This window comes from Euprymna scolopes, chromosome 6, assembly GCF_053919585.1.
Source record: "Euprymna scolopes isolate OS-2025 chromosome 6, ASM5391958v1, whole genome shotgun sequence".
NCBI lineage: Eukaryota > Metazoa > Mollusca > Cephalopoda > Sepiida > Sepiolidae > Euprymna > Euprymna scolopes.
The window spans coordinates 128,014,525-128,036,528 of NC_136487.1; the positions used below are offsets into that span (position 1 = coordinate 128,014,525).

Here is a 22,004-nt window from a genome sequence, read left to right on the forward strand (position 1 = left end):
AAGCTGTCAGTATGACCTTTTTCGTGCAACTCTAGCTTCAGGAAGTGTCATGGAGCTTTGTTGGCATCTAACGTCCAAGGATGGAATACTGTTTCCACATCTGGGCAGGAGCTGCTAGAAATGACTTGTCCTGCCTTGATAGTTCAAAATAGACTTCGTAGCCTCGTAGAAGATATCCTTTTCTCTTCCCTGCAACCTCTGTCTCACAGAAGAGATGTTGCAAGTTTGTCTCTGCTGTATCGTTATTTTCATGGAAAGTGTTCGACTGAGCTTCAGTCTATGGTCCCCCCTCGCCAAACTTTCACATGAAACACTTGTCTAGCTGAAAACACTATCAATAATTCCCTCCATTCATTATCTATGCCTAAACCTAAACGTAGATCCCATGAACAAAGCTTCTCTCTTAGAACTGCATGCCTGTAGAATTGTCTTCCGTTTTCCTGATTTCCAGCTGACTACAATGTGGTTGTCTTCAAGTCCAACGTAAACAAGTTCTTGATGAGCCGTTCCATTTAAGTTAACAAATTTACCGAATTTCCATTACTAACGATTACTATATTGTCCAATTGAATACTGTACACTCTTTAACCCTTCGAGTGGCCTCTTGGCCTTGATAAGTGGTGATGCCTATGTAAAAAAAAAAAAAAAAAACCCCACTGAGCTGAGCATCACTAGTTGTCATAAAGAACTCACTTTTCATTGCAAGTCACAACCCGGTCAAAAAACAAGCCATCCTTTTTGTGTAAAATAAGATGACACTTCTTAACGACATTTCTTTTGGTTGTCGTTCGATTCCTGAGGTACCCATTTATCAATTTTTTTTTTTTTTTTTGCCTTTTCAATCTCTGAACTGATTAGAAATTGTTGTATATGTTACGTCTAATTCAGAAGCAAGTTTTCAAAAAGTTGTGCATGGATTGGCTTCAACTAAGGCTCTTCATTGATCATTATTAACATCCAATGGCCGACCACTATGCTTATCATCTTCAAGACTTGTCACCACCACAAAATTTCTTAAAGCACCATTGTGCTGTGTATTCAGTAGTAGTTTGTAGGCCAAATGCTTTGTTGATATGACAAGCTGTTTCAGCAGCTTTTTGTCCTAGCTTAAATTGAAATAAGAAAATTGTGCAAATTTGCTTTTTTTCCATCTTGTATTAAATGTTCTGAAAAAAAACAAATTATTTTAAAACGATTGTAATTTAAATGATTATATAAAGCTAAAAAAACACTCTTGAAAACTGATATATAAAGTAAAGGTATTATAACAAAAACTTATTTGAAAATACATCATTTGAAATTAAAACTAAAAATTCCGCAAGTACCTTTTTGTCAACTTAATTGCATTAAAAAGTCAAACATTTTGAGATTTGTTTTGGATAATTTTTAATACAATTCGGGAGTTAGACTTTTGATTTCCAAGAATTTTGTTTGTGTGCATGTTAGCGAGGTTGTTGTTGTTGCTGGCGGTGGTGAGTTGGATGGAAGTGAAGTTCTAGTCTATTACAACTCTTATAGAGATGGATTTGTTTTTTGTGGTTTGTTTAATGATGTCAAGATTCAACTTTTGTCTTTTGTTTCATTCTTCAGGTACCAAGCTCCTGGGAAATGCAACATCCTGTTGAATGAAAACAAACATAGGAAAGCGAAACCGTTCTCAAAGACTGGCTCTAACCAATCTAGCCATCCGTATCAATCACAGAAGCAGTTTAAACGAAAGCGGCGTCAAAGGCCTAACCCAGAAGGAAGAGGCGAAGACCGCAATTCATATCAAAAGGCAGGATCGTCAGCTTCTCACAGAAAAAGCCCATCGAATAAATCTCCATCTTCCCAGCGGCCACCTTCATCTCCCAAATAAAAAAAAAAAAATCTACCAATTTAGAATATTCGCAAATCATTTTTTTTATTTATTTATTTTTATTTTCTTTTTATTTTTAAAATTTTTTTTTAAGAATTGTGAATCTTTGTTTTATATTTGCGTTGTAGCCAACGATGCAAATTCTCTGCTTTTAACCAGAATTCGGCTTTTTTATTTATCTTTTTAATACAAAAAAAAAAACAAATCACTAAAGCTTTACATCCGTATTCTTTGCTTATTTAGCACCAGTAACACCTTCTGATAATGCTCTTACACAACTGTCATCAAGAGAATCAACCTCTTGGGAGGGCTAACATTTTTATTGGGATGCTAGCCGGGGTGCCTGGCATTGCCCGGGTGTTTGAAGGTATGTGTTGAGTTAAAAAAAAAAAAAAAAAGTGGTAGTAGGCAGGCAGGCTTGAACCTGTACCACAAAGGAAGAAAAGAATATGCAAAAAAAAAGGTGACGCCTTTGCTGTTGCATCCATCGCCAAACCGGAAGTGGCGAATGTTTAAATTAAGGCTAGTCAGTCGAAAAGAGGGGATGACTTTCGAAAATATTGACAAAAAAAGTGACCCCCTCCCTGTAGAAAAGTGCCCACTTGAGGGTGAAAGAATTAATGTTTTTAGCTAATTTTTTCGATATTTGTTGTTCGAAGGGTTGAGCTTCAAAACGATACCAGTCTCATGAAAATCTGTTGTTACCTCTCGAAAGTTTTAGGCAGACATACAGACATTTAAACAGACAGGTGAGATTTATAGAATAGATGGTAATTGACATCTATTATTTTGTCATAGTGCCAATTTTTATTTACTTTTATTTTTTTTTTTTTTTGTGCAAGTGTGCGGATTCTGATCAGGCACTTTATAACCCTCTACGCAATTTGTCATCTCATGGGGGCAAATTACCGCTCTCTCATTTTCACAATACAATTCATACTTTCATACTGAATATTACACTAAAGTTGGACTCCATAATCGAAATAGCGGCACACCTGTTTAGCGTTCTAAAGTGCAATTTGCCAGATTCGGTTAGGTTCATGCCTCCAAGCTTCTTAATCATGTCAATCTCAAGAAAGAGATCAAATTCCAGCAACCACTCATCCATAACCAGAGCCTCAACATTTATATAGACTGAACCTGCTTAACAATCAACTGGATTTTTACATACTTCAGTATCCTTCCATCGGTAATCAATACTGCCATCTCCTGCCTCAACACATTTTGCTTACTAATGTCTCTGAAATTCACCAGAGCTATGCATTCTTGTTCATCTATAAGCATTCTTATTGCAGATACTTTCCAGTCTTTTACTTATTCAGGAAGAAGGCTGGTATTGCAATGGATTTGGGCAAATTTCATCAGAGCATCTAAGAAACACCTAAGTGGGCGAAAACATTTTTTTACTTCCTTTTTTTGTTTCTCAGGTACTTTGATAAAATTTGCCCAAATCCATTGCATTAAAAATACAAACAATTGAATATCTGACTTTGATCCCTTCAGTACAGTCGTGTACAATTTCTTACCATATGGTTAGGTCCAGAACACTTGTAATGGGATACTGTTGTATAGTTTGATAAGAGAAATTTTGCATCCAAGCATGGTTGTTCTACTACTGAATTATGGAACCCTTCATCTTCCATCATGATAACCTTTGCTAAAGTCTGAAATTATTCTATATTAATTGCGTCCATCCTGAACAATGCTTAGAGAAGCTGTCTGGCATGTGGCAACTCTGACAGGAATGTAGATACCATCCATCGATCTGGTATTGGTTCTCTAACCAGTCCTATCAAGCGAGGCATTTCAATCAGAAGTTCATGATGCTACCAGATCAGGCTGTCTGAAGATATTGGCCTTCTGAGACGAAATTCACCTAACATTGATGTTTTTTTTTTTGTTTTCTACTTCCTTTTGCAAAAACTTTATTATGTTCTGGAAAAACAAAAACAACAACCCACCTTTTCACCCTTTTCCTTCTTCCTATTTTCCCTTTCTATCTCCCCCACTTTCTGACTGGTTTTCTAACTTAAAATGTACCAAACATTAATACTATAACCCTTTTCCTCTCCCATTGAAAACTCATTCATGTTCTGTAGGGGTAGAGAACAAAAAAAACGATAACATCCACTACAAAAAAACAAATTGACCAAACACTACAAACTAGTGATTGAAGATACAAAAAGCTTTAAAAAATAAAAACCTTCTACAAAATAACTGGATGCAACAAGAATTCTATTTCCAAAATAACTGGATGCAGCATTAAAAACCCGAAAAAGGTTGATATGCCTTAAAACAAAACAACCAAACCAAACTCTACAAATAAAGATTTGAAGATATAAAGAATGAAGCATAAAAACTATTTCCAAAATGACTGGATTCAACATTGAATAACCCAAAAAGGGTTGATATGCCATAAAACAAAACCAAACCAGGAATTCATCTACTGTTTCCAAATTAGATGAATTCATCAAACCTATCTGCTGCATGAGGGTGCATTCAATTTATTCCATATCTGTTCTCTCTTCTTTATTGTACACTGCCAGAGAATCGTCTCCTTACCGTAATAGTAGACCAAGTTTGATTTATCGATGGCGCAGAGTTTACAGACCAACTCCATATTTTCTATCCATGCCAGTTTTTTTTTTTTTTTTTTTTTACATAGGCATCACCACATTATCAAGGCCAAGAGGCCACTCAAGGATAAGGGTTAAAGAGTGTACAGTAGAAATTGGACATTATAGTAATCATTAGTAATGAAAATTTGGTAAAGTTGATAACTTATATGGAACGGCTCATCAAGAACTTATTTACGTTAGACTTGAAGACAACCATATTGTAGTCAGCCGGAAAGCAGGAAAACGGTTGTGGTACTGTTGAATTCTAAATTAGTTGGATATCAAAGACCTTGACGTTCATATTGAAATATATATGCAGGGATAGTTTAAAACTCTATCAGAGGAGCATTTACCTTATGACTTTAACGGAACTGTTAGAATTCAGTTTCTGTGGATAGAAATTAAAATAGTCAATTTGTTGCTTTTCTCTCCCATTTTTCCTTTGCTTCTTTCTAATATTTATTTACATATAAGAACAATACACGTAAAGTGTGGCACAAGGCTAAAAAGTGGAGATTGGAAAAAAAGGCTGAAAAACTGACTCACCTACCTAGTCGCATTCATGGACCAGCGTTCAGCAAAACATTCGTAAATCATTTATTATAACAAACTTGTACAGTATCTACCTTTCTTAAACTCCATATGAGGTGCCTTAAATAAGTTTCCAGATTTTTTTCGTATCAATACTTTTATTGATAGCATATACATGAAACTCTAGTCCTTTTCAAAGTAATCTCCTCTGACTGCAGTTCACTTCTTGTACCATTCCATCAACTTCTGGAAGTCCTCTCATCTCCTCAATTGTCCCATAACAACAGCCTCTGAGATTTTCCTTGAGGGAATGACCAAAAGCCACAGGGAGCAAGGTGTGAACTATAGAGGGGGTTAGAAACTGTCTTGATGCCCATCTTGGTCAGGATGGCTTTCTGATGCACTTATTGTCTCTATAGGCATGCGATGGTTCTTATCCATGAAATTCTTTATTTGGCTAATCAACTGTGTTCTGATTTCTAATTTTTTTTTTTTTTTTTTACATAGGCATCACCACTTATCAAGGCCCAAAGACCACTCGAGGATAAGGGTTGAAGAGTGTATAGTAGTCCATTGGACAATATAGCAATTGTTAGTAAAATAAATTCAGTAAATTTATTAACTTAAGTTCATCAAGAACTTGTTTACATTGGACTTGAATACTACCATACCCCCCCCCCAAAAAAAAACTTCTCATCAACCCTCACAGACTCCCTGCCTTCCGCCTTCCTTGAATCTCTTATACTACTCAAAAACTGATGCTTGATTCATGCAAGCTGGTCCAGAAGCAGTCTGAAGTATTCCATATGTTTCTGTGCCATTTTTTCCAAGTTTAAAATAGAACTTTATTACATTTCGTACTTCTAAAGTGCCCTCACATTAAGATGCATTTTTTGAAATTCACCAGCTGTGATAATCAGGCTTTAGTAGGTTTTTTTTTTTCTGCTGTTCATTTGAACCTGAAATCATAAAAAAACTGGTCAGTTGTCTAAGTATGACAATAATATACTGAATTTTCAAGAGCATACAACAATTTTAAATGCCTGTACGAAAAAGTCTTGAAACTTATTGAAGGCACATTGTACATTGAATATGCAGTGGGTGTTTGTCGAATTAAAACTGTTATATACAATAAATATGAGTAGTTATATTCGCTGAATGAATGTAAGACAAGAGGATTAATGTAAACCTCCCTGTTAAATAAATATGGTAGTTACATGGATTTGTCAGTCGAAACATTGATGCAGACCTCTATGCTTTATTTACAGGACTAGCGGAAGTGCCTGGGTGTTTGGAGGTGTGTGTGTGTTGGAGGGGGGGGGGATAGATAAAAAAAAAAAAAACAATGTTAAACTTCTTTAAAAAATCGGAAAAAGAAAAAACAGCAAAATGCCCGGCATCACCCATGTGATAAAAGTAAAATAAAAAAGTTTTGGTAGGTAGGATCGAACCTGGAACCTTGAGACGAAGTTGGAAAAAAATCCTGACATGTTACTGCTCGCCCACGACGGCAGAGTAACAGAAAAGTGATTTTTTTAACAATTAAAACTTAATTGATAGGTGTGCAAATTTAATGATAATGAAGTGAAACATATCCAGCAGTTAACTTCTGCTGCGAGGCAGTTTTTTTTCTTTTTCTTTCCCCAACTTTGACTGTTTGTTTCCCCAAGATGTTGAGGTGGGGCAGCTTCCTAGTGTTCCAATGAATAGCAATTGTCTGATATAAGGGGGTTTCCCTGCATTGATCAAACCTCATTGCTTTTCTGGACCCCCTTGCCACGAGTGCCAGGGAGCTGATGCTACGTGGTTCAGTTTCACTTTTTTATATTGAAAAGCGAAATGAAGACGCTGCGAGTGAAAAAAATTTCGAAAATAGCCGGTCAAATTAAAGATAGATGAAACCTCCCTTTGTAACTCTTAGATATTATAATTTAGACAGTATATAAAAATGTTTTAAGAATGAGTGACCCATCGAGCGCACCCCATAAAAAAGCCTTTGCTGGACATACAGAAAAAATACACACGCACACACACACACTAACTCACATTTTGCCTTTTATATATGTATATATAGATAGATGATTTGGTAAATGTATGAACCACATACTTCTACTCTCCATTTTTATGAAAGAGTTTTACAGATCCACAGACTAGCTGCAATTGGGAGTATTGTTTGGAGAAACCAAGGGAAATGGCCATGGAGAAGAACATGGTCGTATGTGGGGTCTATTTTTTCTGTGCAAGCTCATAGACTTATCACAATTCATTTTTGGCCCTGTTACCATTTCATACAGACATCTTGATTTCTATCAATAACACAAATCTTGGCACTGCTTGTTACAAGGACAGTTACATTGTCAGCGTGGCCAGAGTATTTTAACAGGATGCAAGCACCTGGCAAAGTAATCCTGCACAGGCCTGGATGGACTCTTAACCTGAGAAAGAAATGTTCAGACACAAATACATAGAGCATCAATGAAAGCTGAATAGATCTAGATTATCTAGTATTACGCTTGTAGTACTTCATACTAAAAGCGTTAAGCATTCACCTGTTATTATCACTCTGGAGTTTGGAGGCCAATCTAAGAGTAACATTTTGAGCAAAACTCAGAAGAGTAGAAAGTACACCTTTGGATTTCCTTTCAGTGACCTCGTAACTCGGTTTCCTAATTTGACATTTACTTCTCAAATTCCATGAACAATTTGTTTGACAAAATAATTGCAGTTTGCAAGGTGGGAATCTATCTATCTACCTATCTCCCACTTATTGTTGGCTAGTTTTTTGACCTTGAATTTGTTTTTTTCTTTTTTTTGCTTCTTACGTCAAGTGGCTTCATGTCTTGTATGGAACGATTTCCATAAAAAGAAAAAATTATCTCATCAAAAACTTACTTGTTTAAATGAATATTTGGTTTCTAGGCCCTCTGCCAAAAGGTGCAAGACATGAAGTAAAAGTCAGCATATACTGTCCTCCTATATATGCTGGTATTTCGAATATGCTAACTGCTGTTTATCTCCAGCCTGTACATTAAGTTCTTTGTATATAATCGTGAGTAATAATGTCCAATTGGAACAATTTAAGACATTCCTCCTCCAAGGTTCCATGTTATATTGTTGTGGTTTGCCAGATCACAACAATAATTTTGTAAACAAAATACGCCATCAGCAGAAACCTGACACTCCTTGAAATATGTCCTAACCATGAGTGCTAAAAATAGCAACAACATTTTTCAAACAAAGAAAAAACAAAAACTCAATTTTTCACAACAAAACCAAAGAATTTTATTGTTGGACTAAGAATGAAATATATACACGCAATAAATGCCAGACATTTTTGCCTGTAAGAAACCCGGCCAAAAATTAATTATAATCATTCATTTGTTTAGCAACACCATTGCCTGTAGCATAAACAGCTTATCATAAATGCCAGCAACTTCACAGCAAATCTTTAATTTAGCCTGGGAGCTAGGAGCCTTCCCTATTGACTGGGACTCAGTTGCCGTGGGAACCTGGGTCAGTTGCAGCAGTATTCGATTAGCCCTTTCTAGCCTGTCACTCCAGTTCCTGCACTTGCTTTGAATCCAGCTCCCTTTCAGTGACTCCACCGGCTCCAGCTCCCTCTTGTAGCTTCCTGCAACCTCCAGCACTTCCAGCCACCAGCTCCAGCAGCCATTGATGTCCAGGACCAGTTTTCAATGGCCACTGACATCCAGCTACCAGTTTCCAGTGTCTATCGCCATCCAATACTCTGTCGAAATCTGACTCCGGTCAACCTGAGGCACATCATCCTTCCTCTGGAATACAAGAATTTCAACCCTGCGAAATGCCTATTCTCTCTCTAGCTGATCCTAGTTATGGGGCAATTTCAATATTTTCCCAATTCCGATACGACTACAGATTCCACACTAAGTTTCTGATTCTGATACAGTTACCGATTCCGATTCTTTATAAATCTCTAAATATTTAATTATATAGTTGTATTTTTTATCCGATTACCATAAAAACACACATATTAAACGTGCAGATATTTTCCTAAACGTAAAAATATACTTGTGGGGCACGATCTATTGATTTTAGCTTCATTAATAGTTTTAAATCAATAAATATTTATTTTATCATTATTATTACCAGCAATGAAAGATTTAACTTTAAACAAAATCAAATAAAGAAAAAAAATAATTAAAAGAATCGTTTTAGCATTGGAAAATCAGTACAAATTTTTCTGATTCCGATTAATCGACCCAACACTAGAAATGACGACAGGTTAGATAAAGAAAAAAGAATATAAAATAGGAGATGACGATCACAAGAAATGTGGAACACGGAATGAGATTGCGTGAGAGAATTGATGACATTCACTTGAGTGACATGACGCCTGTAACAGTGACGAAATAAATATCGTTACCAAAAAAAAAAAAAAAAAAGTTTAAATTCTTTTTCTTTGTCTACTTTGCGACTGAGATTACAACATGTTGGTGGTTCCCAGACATTACAATTTTACTCTCTCGACCCACTGCAACAATGTACCCTCTGACCTTTGTTGTTCTTTAAGGCTTTAAACCTGTAGCAGCAAATTACTGTCTCTCTTGTTGATAGAATTAATTTTTGGTTTTTTGGTTGACAGTGAACAATACATAAAATTTTTAGGTAATTTCCTTCAACTGTCGAAGGTCAATCATAAAACTCTTGTTGGTTATTAAATGTTTAAACTTTTATGTTCCTTTAATGATTTTTTTCTATGAAAACTGAGGGAATCTTTTTTCAATGAGAAGTAATTTGAGTCGGAGAAGTAGACACACCCGATTTTATGGTTTCCATTAAATTTTCCTTGGGTTCGAAGCTAGAAGCGATAGCCAGGAGAAAAAAGTATTATAAGTAACAGAATTTAAAAAAACAAAAAAAATCAAACGTCTGAACAACAATAAAAAAAAGAGCACGGGATAACATTAACAATACTTATAACAATTAACTGTAAATCTTAAGGCTATCCGAAAACAAATTTTAAAATTTCTTTCCTTTTTTTTTCCTTTTGGTTGACCATCTTAGGCCTTTCTTTTAAAGACATTGCATCGACTAATGAGAACTATTCCCACTCCTCCCTCCCTCTTTTTTTTTCCATTAGTTTGCATTTGGGTAAGTTGTTTTTTTTTCTTCTTTTTTTTTCTGCCATTTATGCTACCTAATGAATCTACATACATTTTGGCATTGGAAACCATCTTAAATTTAATTGTTATCCCAACAGTGAAATCTATCAATTCCGAATGTTTAACTGATTAGTAGGGTTATGACAACACCATATTTTTTTTCATTGTTTTGACTCTCGAGTGTGTATCCATTGATATCTTATATACTTTTATATAGATTGATGTAGTTCTCGGTTGATTAACTATGTCTAATGTTGGATATATACTCGAGAGTCCAAACAATGATAAGAATATTCTGTTGTCATAGCTCTACTGATTAGTATTGAACTGGAATCGATTTTTGTTTTATATACCAAGGAGTCACCATTAATCACTCGAGGATAAGGGTTAAAGAGTGTACAATATGATAATAATCGTTAGTAATTGTAAATTTGGTGAATTGGATTATTTAAGGGGATGATTAATCAAGAACTTGTTCACATTGGACTTGAAGACGACCATGTTGTAGTCAGCTGGAAATGGAAAAGAGTTTCACAGGTGTGCAGCTCTAAGAAAGAAGCTTTGTTCATAGAGTCTACATTTAGGCACAGATAAAGAGTGGGCGAAATTATTGATAGTGTTTCAGCGAGCCGAGTGTGTTTTTTTTTTTTTTTTGTGAATATTTGGTGAGGAAGGGCAGCATAGATTGGAGCACTTGCCATGAAAACAGCAATAAAGCAGAGACAGGCTCACAACGTCTCTTTTGTGGGAAAGAGGTTGCAGGGAAGAGAAAATGGCATCCTCCACTGGGCTATGAAGTATATTTTGAACTCTGTCAAGGCAGGATAAGTAATTTCTAGCAGTTCCTACCCAGATGTGGCAACAGTACTCCATCCTTGTATGTACTTGACTCTTATATAGGCGGAGAATTGCGTCTGCAGTGAGATATCTACTGAAGTGCTAGAATGATCCCACCATTTTCCCAGTGACCTTGGCAACAGATTTGATGTACGTGTTCCATTTCAGGCCAGGAGTAAAGAGCAAACCCAGAAGCTTGTCAAAACATGGAGCTTCTTCAAGACAAGAGCCATTCATGTCAATTGATGCCAGACGGAGAGAGCTTTGATGATATAAAGATAGAAGCTTAGTTTTAGATGCATAAAAATTAACTAGCCACCTCTCCCCATTGCACCATGTGCTCAAGATCAGAGGGGAGAGAATCAGTGAGAACTTGGTCATTTACGACCTTTGAAGTGTTGCCATAGATGGTAGTGTCATCAGCATAAATGTCTAAGAATGATCTTAGGATGTGATTTGGGAGATCATTAATGTAGATCAGAAAGAGAATTGGGCCCACGATGAACCCCTGAAGGACTCCAGCTTTGATATGTCGAGAGCAATTACCCTGGAAAGAAAGCCTCCATTGAGAGATTCGCTAATCCTATGAGATATAATTATTAGCACATCGGCTGTAGATCTAGCAGAACTGAAACCATATTGCATGTCACTAAAGACGTTATTTTTGCTGAGGTGGTTAACTACTTCTTTATTTAACACAGATTCCAGCAACTTACTCATGACGCACAATAAACTTTTTGGTCTGTACTGAGAGGGAGATACCATTACTTGAATTTTTAAATACAGGATATACTGATGAGATTTTCCAGGGTGTTGTGAAGCACTTCTAATTGAGACAATGCTTAACAGCTTTGTAAGTATGGGAGCTAATTCTGGTTGAAGCTTTTTCAGCACTATAATTGGAATACCATCAGGGCGAGTTGCTTTACTGGAATCAAGGTTTTTTATTGGCTTGGCAACATCACACACATATATTTGTATTTCACATAGTATGTTTTCAAATACAGGAGGAAATATGAGGGTTAATGGCCTGATTACATAGGGTAAAATTAGCTGCAGCATTCTTGGCAAACAGTTTGGCTTTATCCAATGCTGACAAGATTACCTCAGGGCCCATTGATGATGGTTGGGATAGAGCATATGCTTGTGTTCAGGATCCTGTTTGCTATTTGCCAAAACTGATGGAAATCAAGATGCTGCTGAGCTACTTTAGACTTAACGGACTCAGCTTACAATTCTCTCACGTTCTTGATTACTCTTACAGCGGTTGCTGGTAGTCCTAAAAGTGGCTTTAGTTTCAGTACATCTATTAAGTTGGAAGCAATGGAAAAGGTGCTTTCTGTATGCAATGGCAGCAGCACATTCTGGAGAGAACCACAGCTGGCTGTTAAGTTTTTGCTTGATATTTTGGAGGGCGTGAAGCGGTCTATACCTACAATTAATCATTCCATCAAGTCTGATACTATAAAGCACACATTCTTTTTAAACATGGAATCCAGAGGTAGATCTGACATAAATGTATGGAAGCTATCCCAGTCAATCATAGATTATCAATATAGTGTATGATGAAGAGGTACGTCTGAGGACTTGTATCAGATAAGATAAAAATGAAATGTAATAAGTCCTCAGTCGAAGATCCCAGTGGAGACAGAAAGGAGTATGAGCATAACTCATGGCAAGTTGTAAGAAAAAGGTCTAAGAGACTTGCATACTGACCATCAGTGTTGTTCACACGGGTGGGTTTCTGAACAATCTGAGTTAGGTCATAAGCAATGGAGAAATCGTGACAGAACCTACTCTCATCATCTATCTTGTTTGAGTGGGCTAACCATTCCACAATGTGATCTTGAAGTTTCCACAAACGTGAATGTAAGCCAAAGGATAAGCAGAAAGGATGTGGTCAATTTTTTCAGATTTGCTATTAAAGATAGTAACTCTGCTGTTGTGGGGGCAATAGAGGGCAAATATAAACGCAGTCGTGTGAGCAAGTGCAACCCAGAAGCACTTTTAGGATAATTTAGGGTCTTCTCCGGAGGTGTACCTACCACATGGAAAGCCATCTCTAATGTAAGCACATATTCCATGCCCATGGCGATCTTGAGGGTCAGATTTTGATGTTAATTTAGAGTATTCTTTAATTCCAAACTCATTTAGGGAAATAGTCTGCCCAATGCCAGTTTTGCTTAGGAATAATAGATCTGGTTTAGTCTCCTGTAATTGGGTTTCAACCTCTGAAAGGTTGGAACGTAGACCCCTAATTTTGGAGAAGAAAACATGGTAGTGGGGGTCTATGTTGGAAGTTGGAGATCTGGGTTTAATCATGTATTTTTTTCTGGAAATTTTCATAGTGGAGTTTTGGAATTTGTGGAATAAGTCAACAGACTTCGTTAGAGCAGAGTAGAGAGGGAAAGTAAGGGAGAAAAAGAAATGAAGGTATATTTTTTGCAGACCATGATAAGGTAAAGCCATAACAATTATCCACTAATATGGCATCAAGAAGCCCCACCGGAAGCTACTACATGGTCCAGAATCCATTCACAAATGGCAGCACAGCAGCCCCAGTACTTTGCACCTGCTTAGAGAATGGCCTCTTTAGTAGTTAATCCAAGGTTCAGATCTCTGACTATCAGACGGATAACGTCAGCTCAGTTAAAACGTTTACCTCCAGCACCCATATTAGTGATATAGCTACAAGGATATACATAGAAGCAGAAAATTTCCAACATTTCAGGCGACTGCTCATGGAAAAATACTGCCGACCTAGAATACAGCTTTTTCTTCTTTTCTTTTTTGTCAGAAAAATCACTCATTCTAAATGAAATCCCTCATTCTAAATAGGAGAAGCAAGAATTATGTGATCTGCTGATAACGCATCCACAATGCATTGTCTACTCTCCATTAAAATATAATAAGAAGAATAATAAGTATTATACTTAATATGAGTTCAAGGTAAAGTATAGCGATAGGTTCCCCTCTCATTAACTGAAATAAAGAAAGAACTCAATTAGCAAAGTTTATAGATGTAATTCTTGTGGCAACTGGGCTGTTTCCCTTGACTCATTGCCGACTTGATTTAAATGAAAATTGTCTACCCCCTTTAAAAGGCTTGCTTTACCTTATATATTTGACTTATGTTTTACTAACATATTTCACGCTAGTCGGCGCTTTAATAGTATGAATATCTGAAAAATCTACTAAAAAGGAACACGTGGACAGACATTCATTCAAAATTGGAGAATGCGTTTATTTCGAGCAAACCGCAAATTGACAACAACAAATTCCAATAATAAATTTTTACATTACATTTAATAAAACACAATCAAATAAAAAAATATAAATTAAAAACTGGAATAAATATAATTAATATAAACATTTGCACCTAGTAAAAAAAAATAAATATTGCAAATTCAAAATTTATTTGCTAAAAGCATCTATTTTCAATGCATAACTAATAAGGATCTCTTAGCTTGATACAGCTCTGCATTCAACAAAATTAAAAAAAAAAAAAAACGTAATGTCCTATCGTTCGGCAATTGTACTAGTGTGTCGTTTTAAGGAAATATAAGGTGCAAGGGATGAGCAGAGAATAGAATTGTTGGATCTTTTTATGCTATATTTTAAAGCAGCATGCGAGATAAAATGAGTGATAAAAACAAAAAAATGAAAAAGGAAATGTTGAATCGAACTCCTTAATTTAAATGCTAATTCGAGACAATTTTTTTTACAAATTAAAACTATTAATTATGTTAATAGAAATCTTATATTAAACAATGATTGTCAGTTTTATTTACTGAACATCTCGGCGCCTTTATCTCTCTTCTGTCTCTTTTTTTCATTGCTTTCTCTTTATTTTTGTCTCTCTATCTGCCTGTATTGCTCTCTCTCCATTTCTCTCTCTCTCTCTCTCTCTCTCTCTCTCTCTCTCTCTCTTTCTCTCTCTCTCTCTCAACAGAAGAAAGCAAATATGACATCAAGATCCTTTTCATCATTTCCAGCTAAACTGGTCCTGGGTATGACCTTAAACTATATTCGATGATGAGGCCCCAGCTTGCGGGCTTTAGGGAGTGTGAAGCCACATTTAATTGCCATTGCTCTCAGATTCACTCTGACCCGGAGTGGTAGTACCTGTTAGGGTCCCAACTATGGCTTGAATAGAAACCGACTTGGAAAAAAACAAATATATTCTATTAAAAATTTTTTTCTTCAAAATCACTGGATTCGGCATTAAATAACCTGAAAAGGGTTGATATGCCGTAAAACAACCAAACCAAACCAAACCAGCTACACATCTACTATACTTCATTATTGTAAAATGCATGCCCTTTAAAAAAATGTCTGAGGTGACTGAATTATATTTTGAAAGAAATTAAATCGCAAAAAAGTTTTGACGTTGTTAGGATCATGAATCAATGTTCTTCAAAAATATCTGATCAAACAATGATTTCGTAGGAAGAAAAGTTATCAATCGCAGCATAGGCGATTCGAGAAAAAGACTTGCTTTACCTTATATATTTGACTTACGTTTGTTTTTCACATTTCAGTTTTTTAGTTTCTTTGTGTCTTTCCAGAATTAGAGCCAACTCGAAAATCATCTTTTTTTTTTTTACAAAAGGAAGTCACTATTTATCAAGACCCGAGGGCCACTCAAGGATAAGTGTTAATGAATGTATGGTGGTCACTGGGACAACAACATAGTAATCGTGAGTGGTGGAAATTTGGTGTAATTTGATTATTTAAAAGGACAGTTATAAAAAACATATTCACATTTTAATTGAAGACAGCCATGTTGCGGTCAGCTGGAAAGCATGCATACGCAACAAAGTTCCACAGGCAGGCAGTTCTACGAAAGAAGCTTTGTTCATGGAATTTGTGTCTAGATTTAGAGGCAGTGAGGTAAATTGTTAATTGTAGTTGTAGCTATACAAGTGTTTTTTGTGAAAGTTTAGTAATGGAATAATGGATGGAAAATCAAACGAGCACTTTCCACGAAAATGACAAGCTCACAACGTCTCCTCTGTTGGAAAGAGGTTGCAGAAAAGAGAAAAGGGACTCACCTACTAGATTTTGAAGTTTCTCAATTTTCGGTTTTGAAGGAACTTAAGTTATATATATATATATATATATATATATATATATATATATATATATATATATATATATATATATATATATACGAGCAAACAGTTAATAAAACATGTTAAAAAACACTTTGAAATGAGTTAAAAACATATTTAATCTGAAAAGGAAACACTAGATAAGTGGATAGTCCTTAATCCGTGGAGTTTCGAAGAAATACTTTCCTTCTCATCAGAGGGTAGGAATTAGCAAAATGCGGGATATATATATATATATATATATACTAGCATTTACGCCCGGCGTTGCCTGGGTGTTTGGAGGTGTATGTTGAGCAAAAAAAAAAGCGGTCAATTTTTTAAACTTTGACCACTATTATGACCCCTTAACATTTATTGTTCGGGGCTCAAAATCAATTTATTAAGTTAGATCCATAGATTTTATAAATATACTAGCATGGGGTCCCGGCGTTGCCCGGGTATTTGCAGGTGTATGTTGAGCAAAAAAAAAAGAAGCGGTCAATATTTTTAACTTCGACCCCTATTATGACCCCTTAACATCTATCGTTTTTGGCTCAAATAAAGTTACTAAGTTAGATTCATGTTCAAGGAACCTTTCAAGTGTTTAGACTCAAAATTGTCGGAGGAGTTTGGTAGAGTTCTCAAAAGTTAAATCATTGAACTTTGACCCCTTAATCGCCAAATTTCTGGCCGAAATCCGGTCACATCGATTTTTCCAAATCTCAATACCCTGTATATCAAATTTCGAGTCTGTAGACTAAAAATTGACAGAGTTATTACGTATGGAAATGTACACAGACACACACACACAGACACAGACACTTTCACTTTTATAGATATACTAGCATTTCAGCCCAGCGTTACCCGGGTGTTTGGATGTGTATGTTGAGGCCCCCCCCCAAAAAAAAAGTGGTAGTAGGAAGGCAGGCTCGAACCCGTACCACAAAGGAGGAAAAGAACAGGGTAAAACCTAACGTTTATGCTGTTATGACCACTGTCAAACCGGAAGCGACATTTTTAAAAATTAAGGCTAGACAATCTAAAGGAGAGAATAACTTTAAAAAATATCGGCGAGAAAAATGACCCCCACTCTGTCGAAAAGTTCCTAGTTGAAGGGGAAGATATAATGTTTTTAGTCAATTTTTCGATATTTGTCGTATGAAAGGTTGAACTTTAAAACGATACTGATCTTGGTAAAATCCGTCACCTCTATTGAAAGTTTAAGGCAGACATGCAAACATACATACATACATACATACATACATACATACATACATTTATATATTGGTAACTAAAAATTTTCGACCCAAACTGATGAAAAAGCTTGCCCTATCTCTGAATACCCTTTATGTAAAATTTCAAATATTTAGACTAGAAATTGTCTGAGTAATTTGGAAGAGACCGCAGAGGTCAATTTTGTAAAAACTTTGACTCCTATTATGACCCCTTAAAATTTATTGTTTTGGGCTCAAATCAAGTTATTAAGTTAGATCCATGTCCAAGGAATCTATATCTAAAATTTCAAGTGCGTAGACCCAAAATTGTCGGAGGAGTTTGGTAGAGTTCTCAAAGGTCAAATCGTTGAATTTTGACCCCTTAATCGCCAAATTTCTGGCCAAAAACCGATCACATCGATTTTTCCAAATCTCAGTAGCCTGTATATCAAATTTCGAGTCTGCAGACTAAAAATTGACAGAGTTATTGCGTAGGGAAATGTACACAGACACACACACAGACACACACACACAGACACGTTCACTTTTATAGATATATAGACTAGCATGGGAACCCAGCGTTGCCCGGGTGTTTGGAGGTATATGCTAGGCAAAAAAACGGTCAATTCTTTTAACTTTGACCCCTATTATGACCCCTTAATATTTATTGTTTTGGGCTCAACTTAAGTTATTAAGTTAGATCCATGTTCAAGGAACCTATATCTAAAATTTCAAGTGTTTAGACCCAAAATTGTCGGAGACGTTTGGTAGAGTTCTCAAAGGTCAAATCGTTGAACTTTGACCCCTTTACAGCCAAATTCCTAGCCGAAAACCGATCGCATCGATTTTCCCAAATCTCAGTAGCCTGTATATCAAATTTTGTGTCTGTAGACTTAAAATTGACAGAGTTATTGCGTAGGAAATGTACACAGACAGACACACAGACACGTTCACTTTTATAGATATATAGATAGATATATAGATAGATAGACGAATAGATTAAACAAAAATATATACGTATGCATAAATATATATAGAAACAATTATTATGCAAGGATAAATTATGTAGAATATCTGCATGAATATAATTACACGTAATAGTTAACTAAAGATGATCATCCCATTAGAAAACTGAAAAACCTAATAGAGAATTAATTAAAATGAATGTTTAAAAGAATATGCAAATTAGCTAGTGAATGCAATTCCACAAGCCATATATAAGAAAATTGTATTTTCTTTTTAAATAAATAGAAAAGAGGGTTTTTAATATGAATATCAATACACGCAAAAGAAAAACGAATTTATAGGAGTATAGATAGATAGATAGATAGATAGATAGATATATGTACGTATATGCATATATTTTTTTTTCATAAGTTTTGGTTTCGGTTTTGATTCAAGCTGATACACCAAAGTCATATGGTTATAGTTTTAGAAATTACAGGTTTATAACATACAAGAATCGATAGAAAATTGACTCTATAATAATATATACGAAATCTGCATAAATTAAAATATTATATCTAAGAGTATTTTATGATCAGGTGTGCTAGTCATGTATATTTCAAAATTCGAATATCTTACAAGCTGAAATCTATCTTTTCCGGCCCTTCCGGACTTTTTTGTTCTGCCTACACTGTTGTATTACAAAATATACTACTACAAAACCTAACAATGGTTGACATGCAACAAACCACATCATCATCGTCGGTTTAATGTCCATTTTAGACACATAGGACGGTTATATAAACATTCTGCACAGCATATTTTGCCGGTGCATACAAATTGCAGACTTTGTAGTTGATAGATTGTTGGTCAAAGGACGAGAGGGTAACATAGAGATCGTTTGCAAAAGTAAGTGTCTCATTGGGAAAGTTACGCTGAGTAGAGACCGACTGGGTGTTATCTCCTTATCAGCCATATCAGCAGTGAAGAGGTTCCAGGAGTTAGGAAGAGGAGGCGGTCAGAGAAGGAGTAACTCTGGGAATTGGAGCTGAACGTGTTAAATAGGAAGTTTATTTTCCTGAAAACTGCGGGGCCATTATGCCAGTGTGCTTTTCCAAGAATATTGCATCCCTTAGGGCATTTTACTATCATTTATAATATTACCTATTATTTATATTATTATATTATTGTGTCAATACGACTTGTGTGCTTCTGCTTCGGTCTGGTTAGGCAAAACTAATTTTGCAGGTCTGTCATTCACTCTTCAAAAAACAAATACCTCTTGTAGTATCCCCATCCCACAAAAGAAAAAAGTATACATTATTCCTAGTTTATAAACTTGATTTATGTTTTTTGTTTTAAAGAGAGAATTCCTTTGATGCAGCGCTGACAACTTTGGACTGGTACGGCAATGGGGCAATCATGTCAATACAGTAAACACACAAGGCTCCCATATTGGCTCCCAGAAAATAACTTCCAAACTAACCTATCTCTGACCAAGTGTTTATTTATCCTTCTTACTCTTGTAACATTACACATGAGACCGTTGCAAGAAAACTAAGATAAGAAATAATTTGACTCACTTTTTTTTCTATTGAAACAACAGACATTTATTTATTTATTTTTATTTTTTTTTACTCATGTTCACCCCTTGGACGTAAGGGGCTGCTATTTTGGGGCCATGTCTAGGAAAGATTAACAAGATAACAAGATGCATTTTACATTTAAACTTCTGCATATCAGTACAGCCAGGGAAGCAGGCAGCAGGAAGGAAATTTCAAAGTCTAGCTGTTCGAGAGAAGAAACTATTAGAATAGAAAGCTTTCTAGCATTTAGAGACATCAACAGTGAAAGAGTGAGATCTTGTTGCTAAGCAGATTCATCAGGGATATGTACGTGGAGGAGGTACAAGTGAAACGAGTTCATCAGAACACATTCCATTAAAACATTTGTAAACACAGGCACAGTGATGCAACATTGCGGTGATGGGACAGGGGTTGAAGCTTAGTAGATAAAGTGGGACCGATTCGATTGAAAACTCTTTTTTGGACTTTATCTAAGAGGGAGAGACTAGTGGTAGGTGCACCAGCCCAGATGTGGCAACAATACTCCATGTATGAGCGAATGGTGGCCTTGTAAAGGTACAGGATACTCTCAGGTGTGAGTAGTCTTCTAGCTCGATAGAGGGAACCCACCTTCTTTGCAGCAGCCTTTGCAATGTCCTCTATGTATTTGCTCCAGTTCATATTGCCTGCAAATGTTAGGCCGAGGAGTTTGAAGGTAGAATTCTCAGGTAGGGTGTTATTTGTCATGGATATAGGCAGTTGGAAAGGCATCTTGTAATTGTTAAAGGAGAGCAGCTTAGTTTTCTAGATACTTTTCTGAATAATACCTTGTCTTATATTCAAACCTGTTGCTCTTGGTTCGTGTGTATCACACGTCTATCTCTGGCCTTTCTCTAATGTTATCATCGGTCTGCATAAAAATTTTTCTTTTTATAATCTTTTCCCTTCTTCCTGGCTGTGACGTCACCTTGCACACTGCTAGGTGATTTGCATACAGCTGCCATATGCGTGTCTACTCTGTTATATTCTCACGTCCAGCCTTATCATGTGGCCTTCACCTGTGGACTCGCTCTGCTACTGCAATGTCCTACATCTACTAATCCCAAAATTCCCATTCATTCTTTCAACATGGCCATACAATCACAGCCTGTTTATCACTTATACACTCCAGATTTCATCTTCCTCTGAGCTCATCAGAACTAAACTTGTCCTTAAGATTCACATTACACATCCATCGTATTATTCTCATATCATTTCTCTTTATGCAATGCATGTGCTCAACTCTCAATGTCCGACTTTCATTTCCATCTATTATACACACTGATAGCTCTTCCCTTCGTCAACAGTGATAACACTTTGCTCATTACTAATAACAGGAGATCGCTGAGCTTAACTGCATCCATTCCTTACTGCTGGCATCACACTAGCACCTGCTCCACCCTGTGCTCCAATGATACCACCGAAATTCAAATTAAATAGTTTGTTATATTCAACAGATAGGCAACACTCACTCTTGGGAAGGCGAGTACTTCTTGTGGTATCCCAAAGCATAAACATTATTACTTGTTTATGAACTGGGTTTATGGGTTTTTGTTTTGGAGAGAGAATTCTTTCAGTGAATCGCAGACAACTTTGGACCAGCACAGCAATGGGGCGATCATGCTAATGCAGTAAACGCACAAGGTCATGTTCATAGCCTCTCAGAAAATGACTTCTGAACTAACCTATTTCTGACCAGGTTTTTATTTATCCCTCTTACTTTCAAGTCTATCCTTATACCTTCTTCCTATGTTTTCTTGACCTTTCCCTGTGGACGCGGCCTTTATTGTTGATATCAATGTTGACTAAGGGAAGAGTCGATCAGTGCGACAATCTATGGAAATGAAACTAGGACAGTGAGAGTTGAGGACATGCGTTGCATGAATAGACATGATATGAGAATGATGCGATGGATGTGTAACGTGCGTCTCAAGGACAGGTTTAGTTCTGATGAGGTCAGAAAAAGATTATACTTGGACAATGTAGAGGATAAACAAGAAACCAATTGTATTCAATTACGTATTTACAAACTGAAGGATTTTTTCTTGAGCTCAGGAATTTCTGAGCTGCATAGTCTTTTGAGTTTGACATAACAATTCTCAACTCTGAAGTATGTACTTAAAGAAGGTCAGAGGTTACATCAGTCGAAACGTTGTAAAA

The 22,004-nt window shown here is 36.1% G+C and overlaps 2 protein-coding genes across 4 annotated transcripts in view; one reads left to right on the plus strand and one right to left on the minus strand.

Moving 5' to 3' along the window:
- Positions 1 to 1,894, plus strand: part of LOC145277956 (ribonuclease P protein subunit p25-like protein) — a 64,687-nt gene extending 62,793 nt beyond the window's left edge. For all 3 annotated transcript variants that reach the window (XM_080130071.1, XM_080130069.1, XM_080130070.1), the window contains exon 7: positions 1,591 to 1,894. In XM_080130071.1, the coding sequence (XP_079986197.1) occupies positions 1,591 to 1,858 (268 nt within the window). In that variant the 3' untranslated portion in view covers positions 1,859 to 1,894. The remainder of the gene's footprint in view (positions 1 to 1,590) is intronic.
- LOC145277955 (monocarboxylate transporter 9-like) overlaps positions 1 to 22,004 on the minus strand; it is a 249,000-nt gene that overhangs the window by 191,029 nt on the left and 35,967 nt on the right. The gene's annotated exons all lie outside the window — the stretch shown is intronic.